We start from the raw sequence: 11,188 nt of genomic DNA on the forward strand, positions 1-11,188 counted from the left end.
GGTTGTAATAACCAACTAAGCATTGAGTGGGATCATTTTACATCTACACCCTCTGGGATGAATTGGGGACAATTTTAGCAAATACACTATTTTAAATAGTATTTTTTAAAAAGGTGTTTTACACTATTGCTGGAAACACCATAAAAAAAAAAAAAAAAAATATTGAATGGGGGAAAAAAAGAGGGCTGTGGACTTTTTTTCTCCTGCTTTGTCGCCGAAGTAAAAAATATGGGATTGACATTCAAGGAAAAAAAAAAAAGGATTATTGCTCAATACATTTATTCAGTTAAAAGTGCCATTATAGAATATTCATATAAAGCTGCATTATTCTGCCTTGTCCATTCCCCTGGGAAAAAAAAGAGATGGAAAAATAAAATTAATCGTGCTCACATGCAATGAACATACTGACATTATGTTATTAGTTACCTCAAAAAATCCAGGAAAGCTGAGCGTAGCCCTCTCTGTCGGGGCTCCTGTTTTCTTTTACTTCTATCCATCCTGAATCTTCTGATCACATCTTTTCCCTCTACTTCTTCCTCATAACTCAGTGTCTGCAAGCCATCCCCACCTTTGGAAAACTGGATCTTTGAGCGAATTATTGGTTGGGCATCATTTGGTTCTTCTTGGGGCATCTCAGCTGCATCTGCCAACTCATCTTTCATTTGGTTTAAATCATTCTGGTTGAGGACATTTACAGTCATCTCAGCTGTCAGAGGGACAACAATCTCTTGAGGAGCCTCCAAAACTCCAGATCTTCCAAAACGCTGTTTTCTTTGTGACTCCTTTACAAAAGCCATATTTTCCATTGGAGGAATTATCCATCCAACAACCTGAGTAAGAAGATTCAGATCCAACATACGACCTCCGCTTTCTAGCTCACTTACACTTTGCTCTTCGACCTTGTTTGTAAGCGGAGGAGCCTCCTGATCTGTGGTTGAAGGTTTCAGCTCAGGAGGATCGTTTGACACAGTGTCGCTTTTCTTTGACTGAACTGTCAAATTCTCTTCAGATTCTGAATCGATGTTCCGCCTGCGTTCAGCATCTCGCACCTGTCCAGGTAGCCAGAGGGTCAGTCTGGCACCGGGGTCCTGACTCACCACCACTACACCCTGAGGGGGTCTTGATACAGAGGTACCAGAAACAATTGTGTCCTCCGTGGCTGCACTATCAGACTTTGTGGCGTCTGGAACAAGAGCGCTGGAAGTTTCTTGTGGTTCAGACCCAGGAGGCTCAGGACTCATCTCAACATGGTGGTCCACAATGACCAAGGGGCCAATGCTGACTGTAGACCTGGCATCTGAAATGACACATTTAATGGAGTTAGAGACCAGAACATCTGTTTATGGTTATGGTAAGTTTGATAACACACCTTCATGAATCTGCCTGGCTGACAGGCCTTTACACCTCGAGCTGCAGCACTCACACACCTCAACATTTCCACTTAGATCCTGCCATCTGAAGAAAGATCTCATTTAGTAATTAAAAGTAACAAAATATCAGTTTTAAGTGCATACAAATACCTTGATTGGATCACGTTATAGTTGCAGGATTTAGAGCCAAAGGTGACACCCTGGTCTGAGACGAGCACGGTACAGTGGATATACAGCTGCAGAGGAGACAAGGGTTCACAAGATCATACAGCTGTACAGCAGAAACATAACAGGGAAAAAAATATAATTCATATTTACAATGTTATTATATTTTTATTTTATATTATTTTTTATTATTTATTATTATTATTATTTTATTTTTTGTTTTTACCATTTTATTTTTGAAAGAATTTATTTTATTGGTATTATACTTCTGGTGTTACAATACTAATATTTCTTTTACTACTACTGTTATTGTTTACCATTTATTATAGGAATATTATAGTATTAGTAATCATATCAGTAATATTTTTCTCTCTTATGATTTGTAACTCCAATATTTATGATGTGTAATTACTTAAAATGAAAAACAAAACCTTACCTCAGAAATGAGATAAGACGTGTTCAGAACAAAATTAACCACATCTGCTCTGTCGGAGGCCACAAATTGTACGACAGCATGAGGAGAACCCAACGGGGCCGTGCACCTGGCAGAGAGCAACGGTATCACAGATGATTAGAGCATCATGAGCAAACATTACAATCAATTCCTGACTGGCTGTTTACCCTTTATTCATTATGACTGCGTGTCTGCGTCTAGTCTGAGGCTCAGGAGAAGCAGAGACAAAACAGGACTGGATGAAAAGCTGCTGCTCTGGCCTGGTTTTGGCAGAAACCTGCAGGTTGACAACCTGGCCTCTTTCATAAACATTTGACTCTGCAGCGCTGTTCCACGATGCTGCAGGAACAAGAAACATTTGTCACTACAAATGAAAATCCAGGCAAATGGCGTATTTTTGACAGATCGTTACTCACGGTTCATGGCTTTGATGGTGAAGGTGTTGCCATTCTCAGGAAATGTCATAGAGACAAAGTAGTTTAGGTTATCATATGACCTAAAAAAAAAAAAAAAAAACATGCATCCCCTTTAGTATGGTTATCTGTGACATTTTATAAAATGTTTCAGTAACTCATGGATGCACCTCTTTGGGGTGCAGGAGATGTGCACTGTGGACGGAGTTGGCCACCAGGTGGAGGGCATTTTTTTGAGATTCAAGTGGAGAGTGTTGGTAAACCTCACCAAGCCTTTCTGCATCTGCAAGAGAGTATCAGAACATCCTACAAAACCTTTGGAAATTAGGTAACTAGTAAAAATAAATTTGGTTAAACTCACCACCTGTGAAGTAGTTCCACACTCATCCAGACCGTAAGTAAAGACAAAGCGGTTTGGTAACTCTCTGTTGCTATAGCAGCCATCACCCAACTGAAGCTCATCTCCAGTCAGCACCACATCATTGGATCTCTTATCAACCAGCACAGTAAGCTTAGACTGATCACAAAACACCTCCACTCTGGGAACGATCACCATGGGAGAAAAGTCAGCGAGCATGTGGAAGTCAGGGCTCGGAGTTTGCCAGGAGCTGAAGATGGGGTCATATGGAGTGAAGTCAAAATTTCTCTCAAATGTGAAAGGCCTCATGTTGTCAAAAGGCCCAAAAGGCGTGATGACATTGTCAAAAAATCCCGGAACATCTTGGAAAAATGTGCCTTCCTGCTTTTTTATTACTGATTGAGCAGCAATAATACGCCCAAGAAAAACGCAAAGGAATATTTCTATTGTCCCCATTGCAAAAGCTCAAAGTGGGTCAGCCACTCTGATTATCCTGCTCACGCCACAGGCGTGCCGGTAATAAGGTGGCAGGAGGGTCAGGTGCTGGCAATCAAGCTAATGAGGCAATTATGCTGCATTCAGAGGAGACAGCAGCCAGTTATGCTTTTTGTGTGTTTTGTTGTGAGACAGAGGGCATTTAGCAACTATAAATTAAACCAAAGAACAAACTTATTTTGTTCATGCTATTCCTGATAGCAAATATACTTGATATTAACGGCTGAGTATTCCTCATCTTCACGTACGGCAGCATTGTTCACTTGAAGAAAATCTAATTCATGGATGACAGGAAATCTGAATTTTATGTCCTTACGCTGTGCACATAGTTACTTAATTAGTTGGTTAACTCTTTGTTTCAATCATGCAAAATAAAATATAGGCAAGAAAAACAACTCCAGAATGCCCAACTGACATATTCTGCAACAAATGTAAATATTTCGTGTGGAGTAGGAGAAAGTGGAATCTTATCAAATCTTATCCCCCTTTTTTTCAATGTTATAAAAAAGCTAAATTTTTCAACATAAATATTCCTGATTTCCCAATATTAACCATACACACCTTGATCTAATCAAACACGAATTAAGACAAAACCAAAATCTGATCAATCTGAATAAACAAATACACACACACACATCACAGAACAAAGAAACACTCAATATAGTGTTTCTCATCCCTTTACATTAGGGATGCACAATATTGGATTTTTTGCCCATATCCGATACGCTGATATAAAAACAACCCATTTGGCATATAGCCAACATTGATGCACTTTTATTCACAACTAATTTTAGTGATCATCAAGTCTGTAGTTGAATTAACACTGTATTGTGCATAGTCTTGTTGAGATGGCCCACCAGCAGATGGAGGCATAAAATACAATGCTTGTCAGTGTGTGTAATATTCATTCATTGTGCAATATAAGAAAAATACTTCAACCTAGGGTTGCTGTATTGTACCTGTTCACTTTGTCAATTAAAAAAAATGGTTTGTGATATCACCAGAAATCAGCATGCTGGCCGATTCCAAAATTTCACTTTAAAGCCAATATCTGCCGCTTAAAGATGACATGCCAATATCATGCATACATTCTTTATAATTACAAACATAAAAAGGTAAAAGTAGGGATCATTTTAATTGCTTTATATACTGCTTGGTAGCCTATAATCAGTGTTAGGAAGTTTATTTTTTGAAATGTAATAGGTTACAGATTACCCTAGTAAAAAAAAAGTAAAATAAGTATTCTAATGTAACTATTTTAATCACCTGATCTGCTAAAGTAACTCATTACATTTGATTAAATTTTATTACTTTTCTAATAGATGTTTTAAATTGGGCTTTTGGGCTTAGCTGAATAGTCCTAATAGGTAGTTCTTTTTACCAAAGCAGTGTTTGAATGTAACACCATTGTAACTGCAATTCAATTAGATATACAATTGTAATGGATTACAATTACATTTATTCTGCAATTGCAACCAGTTACTCCGCAACATTGATAACATATTATAATTTATTAGTTGATTTATATTTTGTATTACCAATCTAAATCAGCAAGGTAACTTATAGCCTTGATTAAACTTTCAAATAAATGTAGGGGTGTGAAACGTTTTCTGACAATGTACTTATTTTAGAATTTTGAAATATGCTATAAGCATATGCTATAAGTTTTGATACTCAATCTATTAGCTCATGTCAACAGACAAATACCTTTACTTCTACTCCGGCACAGTGAACGTGCATCTGGGCGGAGCCTCCGCGCAGGTAGGCGGAAGCTGACGTCTGTGTGTCTGCAGGTGAGCGGCAGCGGAGGAAGACAACGACCTGCTGAAGCAGAGAGTCAAAAAAAATAACTGACAGAAATGACTTAAATAAAACCGGTACCTTAATATGATCTAAGGCGACATTAAATTCCACCATGGTGAACTTAGGTAAGTTGACTTTTGTACGCGTTTCACCACAGTGACAGAGTATAAGGGTATGTCGCGTGCCAAAGTTTTTAGGCGTGGTCTGCGCATTTGTTAGAGCTCAAAGGAGAGACAGAATTTTTTTTTCTCTGCTGCTTGGTTGACTGAAGTCAATTTGATGTCTTATTTTCTGTTTTTTTATTCAACCTATTAAACTATTTAAATTGTTTAAGCCTTATTGCGGAGTAGCATGTAAGTTTGTTTGGAGTTTCAGCTAAATTCAAGTTTTTGAGAAGCTTTTTTATAGACTTGCTTTTATGTGACGTCGTCTATTTTAGTTTGTCTTTTTTTATTTATCTTTTAATTTCTTTATTCTTTTATTCCGGCTCAATTGTGTTTAATTCTGTTATTAGTACTATTGTTTCTGCTATTATTCTTTGGATTTTATTTACTCTTATTGGTATGGGTTGTTATTGTTATTTTTGTTTAGTAATTGTTTCTTTTTTGTTTAATTCTGCTTTAAATTTTGTATGGCCTTAGTATGGTATCTTTGTTTGACTCTTATAGTTATGCTACCTGTAAAAAAAAATCTTGCTTCTGCTTTGCCTTTTTTGTCAAAGCACTTTGTGAACTCAGTTTTTTATAGGTGCTATACACATTTAAGGTCTTTTTATTTTTATTATTATAAATACTTGCCCAGGATTCATAATTATGGGTTGTTCATAGGTCAGATGTAGATTATATTAAAGTAAGGGTCCCACACATCATAATTATTTAACCTAAAGTGAGTAAAAGTATCAGACATCACTAAGCAGAATAAAACATGCGGTCCCTGTGAAACCATCAGAGAATACAAACTGACGTTGTATTGTAATATATAATAAGTTTGATAGTACTACATGAATATGTCTTATTACATCATAGTGTTATGTGTTACAGCAGCATGTGTTATAGTATGTGATTATGTGTACATGAGGGGCAGCAAACATTAGACTAACAATATTATGACCAAAAACACAGTGAGGTTTTTTTTTGCACAGCACCCACCTAAAGGTTTGAATGAGACAAACAAGCAGCACATATGTGTTTCTACCTGACCCCTCCAGCCAGGTAAATGTGGTGGAGGATGTTTGAACACCCCACCCAAAGTTTTGTCCTGTTTGGTTCGGGAGGGGCTTACGTTGGCCTTTATATGGGTGGGTGCGTCACCTTTTGTCAGAGGAGGGAACAAAATAGTGCAACACAATCCCCCTCAGACCCCGTCTCTGACTTGAAAACATTGCTGCAGCATTTTGCAGCATGCAGAAGGTGAGATCTTCAACCATCTCTGCAGGGGTCGGAGATAATTGTGGTCTTAATCTAAAGCATTGTCATGGCACGGTAACCACTGGCCCGCTTTTTTGCTTTGCTGAAACCACAACGCTGCAGAAAATTCACACAAGCTCTCAATGTACTGCAGTTACAGCTCTTTCTATTTTAGATCACTAGTAAACGTAATGTTCTTGCTGTAATGTCAAACTGTGTTTCAAACTTAGTTTCGGTTGACAACACTGATGTGCAAACAGCTGGTATTTGCATACTCTAATATGGGATTACAGTCACATGCAATGAATTTGTTTATCTTTTAGATTTTAGCAGTGCTCACAAGAAGTTAAAATATAGACTGTGATTTCAAAAATAACATGTTTGCGCTCCCTTTAGGAGTATGTTGTGCCAACCTCAAGGACAACAAAGCCCTGATGAAGATGGGGCTGGGGCTGGTGCTGGTGGGTCATGTAAACTTTCTACTTGGAGCGTTGGTGCACGGCGCCGTGCTCAGGCACATCAACGTGCACACTTTGGCCCGCACCATGGTGTACGCCATCTCTAATGTCATTGCTATTGTGGCAGGCTTGGTGGTAAGTGGTGCAAAAACTCACTACATGTAAAACACCTTAAAATAATCAATTTTTACTAGGGGATTGTTGTTTAGAATAAGTTTTGCCTCACCAAATTGAAAGTATTTACTGCTTTGCTGCAGGAAACTTCATGTTTGATCATGATGCAATGTATAGAAATCCTTAAAAAGCTACATTTTGAGGAGTAGTATTGTGTTATCTGTACCTGTAATGAATGATCCATGTTTTTTTGCTTCTTGTACTCCCTAGGGAATTATTGGTGGAATAACTGCCATTGTCCTGTCCAAAAACAAGAGAAACAGGATCCTGGTAAATATACTCTCCCTCCTTCATTCAACACTGTCATTTGTTGGCTCCTGTTAGAACTTGCCCTCTGTTTCTGAGTGAGTGCACGTGTGTGAACATATGGAAGATGATACCTATTTAAAAAGAGTAACATACACCTTCATGCAAATATTGAATTCATTTAATATCAGATCTTGGGAAAGTGGACTCCCTGTGGTTTCTATCAGAGGTGTGGACTCGAGTCACATGACTTGCACACGAGTCAGACCCCAGTCCCAAATTTGATGACTTTAGACTTGACTTGACAAAATCAAAAAAGACTTGCAACTCGACTTGGACTTTAACATTAGCAATTTGTGACTTAAATTGGACTTGAGTCTTTTGACATGAAAAAAAACTTTATATCTTCCCTCAAGCCCAAAGATTACAAAGTATGTTATTTAAAATGTGCAACCAATTAGTTAATATCTTGAATCAAATAACATTAAGACTCAAACAGAACCATGAAGAATAATGTAACGTCACTGAGCACCAGTTTGAAAAAAAAATGATACCAAAAATAGGTAACAGTATGACGAGGCAAATATCAACACAGTAATCAAGCTAATGCTTAGCTAATGCTAACTTAACAGCTAAGAGGGCTTTGACCATACTTGTTCTAAAAAATAAAAAATTTTAAAAAGCACTCCGAATTTTTGTAAATTTGGCATATTAGTGAATTGGTGTTAGAATGGCATTACATTTAGTGAAGAACACATTGTGACTTGTTTTAGGACTCAAAACTTTTAGGACATGGGACTTTAGTGTAAAGACCTGAGACTTAGCTGCAAAATAAGACGTGGTTCCACCTCTGATTTCTATTCCATGTTCCTTCAGCACTTCCCTCTTACATCTGCTTGTCATTGAAAAAGCACGCTATAAGGAAAAATGTCCCCCACGTATTAGATCCAGGGTCATGTTTTCATTTACTTACATTCTCATGTTGCGTTGTCTTTGCAGCAGTGGGTCTTGTTGGTCTTCAGCCTCGTTACCGCTCTCCTGGCGGTCGCCTCCACCGTGGGCTTGTCGGTGTCTATGGTGAAAGCCATTATTAACAAAGGGCATGGTCTGCTAAGACACTGCAAGAGTTTTTCGGAAGATGTTGGCTCCTCCAGCATCACATACGAATGCCCCTTTGACCCCACACGTATCTATGTAAGTTGAATGTAAATATTTAGCCGTTTTCATATTGACATGACTAATTGATCCGACGCATGTGCTGTCATCCTTTTTTTTTTTGTCAACCAGGCAACCATGATCATTTTGTGGATACTTCTCATCTTCATGTCCATAGTGGAAACAGTGTTCTCGTTCCGCTGCTTTGCTGCCTGTACTTCGTTTCTTTATCTGTGTCCGTGCAGGAGGAGGCCGACCCGGGCCAAGAGGGTGAGCCTGCTGTCAGATCACTCACTCTGTGTACAGTGTGTACAGACCGACATCTGCAATAATGTACAGATTACAATGTTATTTTATCTCACTGTCACATTTAGTCAGTAATTTCAGTCAAACAAGTGACTCTTTTTGAAGATAAAAAAGGTTTTTAGGCATAAGCGTCTGCTAAATGAAATTGTAGATTGTAGAATTGTAGAAATGTAAAAGGACCTTATGTATACCGTTTTCCAGGGACTGAATTTCTAAAACCTTCACAACAGAAATGAAAAAATCCATAAAGCAAAATGACAAACTCTGTAACCTTGAGTCACTAAAGGAGAAATGTATATATTTACAAGAGAAATCAGCACTTTTCTGCCTCACTGTGTCATTATTTAGATTGACATACTGTACTTTAGCTGCTGTTTGAGGTTACACATTCATTTCTATAAAATTATTATTATTATTATTCAACTATAAGGTATTGTCACAAAAGACACAGCAGCAATCAAAAAAATGCCTTAAGCATGTCAAAGTGTCAACAGTGAACTGACCTGGCGTCATTATATCCACATCTCAATGTGACATTGAATTTACTGCAGACAAACAGAATCCAGTGGTGTAGACCTGCTGGCAATGCAAACCTGAACAGAGCAGCACTGTGTCCCTCCTCTCATGCAGGATCACATGGTGTGATCTGTGGTTGAAGATGGCTTGAAGTAAACTGAAAGAGAGCACATTATAAACAGTGGCTAAGTCTATCAACCACCACTGGATTTATCAACATCTGGTCCTCACAAATGCATATAAAACAGGATATATACTCTATATACTTCCCCTCAATTAACCACTTTCCTTTCATTGGGTAAACTGACGCCTAAGTGACATTTTATGGATATTTCACATTATATTCAAAGCTTTACAACACAACAGAACAAATAATTAACTGTACAGTTAACCTAAATAGTGTATGCAGTAACTGCAGGATGTTTGTGTAAAAGGAGCAATTTGGATGAATTTTGAGCAGATTATTTCTTGTTAGTTTTGCATTGCAGATGAGTTTTGCTAATTTTTTTTACTTTTTATACAATTCTCTGTCAGTGTTTTGTTTTTTCATCCTTATAAGGTTTCTTTTTTGACAAATTAAGTGCTATTGCCATCTTTTACACATATTAGCTCTGTGGTTGTTTTAACTGTTTTTTTCTGGTGTCGGTCAACATTGTTTAGCAGAGTGACAGCTCTGCAAATTTACCTTTTGTTCAGAGTCCTCCCTGTGCCCTTATCCAGAGATTTTTTTAAGTGTATAGCTTAAATAATTATGCAGTCTTTAAAAATAACAATTTAATTTAGTTTTTTCTTCACAGAAATCAATGAAATCCTAAGATATAGGTGTACTTTATCTTTTTTAAGTTGTCTTACACCCCTTAAAATCAAGTCAGCCCTGTGAAACGACCTGTAGAAGGGTTGGTAATCACTGCTCGATATAAGTTTTAGTCGCAACCCAACACTAATACAAAAGGTCAGGCTGTATTTTAAGTAATTTTCATTTTGGCAAAATAAGTTTTAAAAAAAGAAAAGAGCAAGAAGGATTTCTTTGACCAGACAAGTTTTTTTTAGTGTCTGTAATGAAACTGCAAATCATGTGGTGTTTCAGGTTCGTATCCAGAGAGTCTCTGAAATTCCACCATCGCCCCCGGCACAAGATCCAGAGAGCGATGCAGGATCTGAGCCTGCAGAGCAGGAGGAGCTGCTGGACACGGTGGTGGAGCAGAGCGACTGGCTCTGAACCAGCTAAACCTAACCAGATAGGTTGCAATCTGCTCGGCTTAACTGGATAAAACAAAACAACTTAAGTTGTTGCACTGAGCGTGTCTGTTACACAATAAATGTCCGAAGACATTTGTGGGACTTAATTCATTGAAAATAACTTTTTTAATTTTTTACATTTTTTTTCTCTGACTAAATACTTACATTGGTTTGGTTTTAAATGATTTGACTGCGTGTGTACCAAATATTGTCTTGAAAATACAGAGTGCTGTCACTTGTATTGTGACATTAAAATGATTTTTTAAAATGTGGTTTTGTCAATCATTTCATTAGAGCAGACTTTAATTATCTCATTTTGAAAAACTTTACAAAAGGAAGCTATGTTACCTTTTTAGGGCGGCTTTTATTGATGTTAAAAGTGTGTCAGCGCACACCAATCCGTCAGATAGAAATGACACTTTTACGCATGTTTTTCAGAATACAAATATATACAACAAATGAATCGCGGCATTTGTCTGTCTTCCCATTTTACAGAGAATTATACTCTGGATATTGAAATCAAAATCTCATTGGAATCTAAGCCAGTAATAACCTGACATGACTCAAAGGACATGTCCTAAATTACAACCTAAACTATCGGATTGTAATTTTTATTTTACACTGTGCCAT

At 37.6% G+C, this 11,188-nt stretch overlaps 2 protein-coding genes across 3 annotated transcripts; one reads left to right on the forward strand and one right to left on the reverse strand.

The window, feature by feature from the left end:
- Positions 1 to 262: 262 nt before the first annotated feature.
- zpcx (zona pellucida protein C) lies at positions 263 to 3,262 on the reverse strand. 2 transcript variants are annotated; one of them, XM_042500396.1, is made up of 9 exons: positions 2,767 to 3,262; positions 2,573 to 2,685; positions 2,406 to 2,485; positions 2,157 to 2,328; positions 1,972 to 2,077; positions 1,521 to 1,606; positions 1,370 to 1,455; positions 427 to 1,297; positions 263 to 346 (listed from the first exon to the last, which is right to left on the reverse strand). In XM_042500396.1, the coding sequence occupies exons 1-9, from the start codon at positions 3,214 to 3,216 to the stop codon at positions 325 to 327; spliced, it is 1,986 nt and encodes a 661-aa protein (XP_042356330.1). In that variant the 5' UTR covers positions 3,217 to 3,262; the 3' UTR covers positions 263 to 324. The 2 variants fall into 2 exon arrangements, with proteins under 2 accessions (XP_042356330.1, XP_042356329.1); XM_042500395.1 differs by having other exon boundaries at positions 2,764 to 3,262.
- Positions 3,263 to 5,032: 1,770 nt separating this feature from the next.
- On the forward strand, positions 5,033 to 10,826 carry tmem54a (transmembrane protein 54a). Its single transcript, XM_042500664.1, has 6 exons — positions 5,033 to 5,183; positions 6,861 to 7,057; positions 7,307 to 7,366; positions 8,342 to 8,536; positions 8,630 to 8,767; positions 10,407 to 10,826. The coding sequence occupies exons 1-6, from the start codon at positions 5,171 to 5,173 to the stop codon at positions 10,536 to 10,538; spliced, it is 735 nt and encodes a 244-aa protein (XP_042356598.1). The 5' UTR covers positions 5,033 to 5,170; the 3' UTR covers positions 10,539 to 10,826.
- The last annotated feature ends 362 nt before the right edge of the window (positions 10,827 to 11,188 follow it).

This window comes from Plectropomus leopardus, chromosome 14 (genome assembly GCF_008729295.1).
Source record: "Plectropomus leopardus isolate mb chromosome 14, YSFRI_Pleo_2.0, whole genome shotgun sequence".
Classification (NCBI taxonomy): Eukaryota; Metazoa; Chordata; class Actinopteri; order Perciformes; family Serranidae; genus Plectropomus; species Plectropomus leopardus.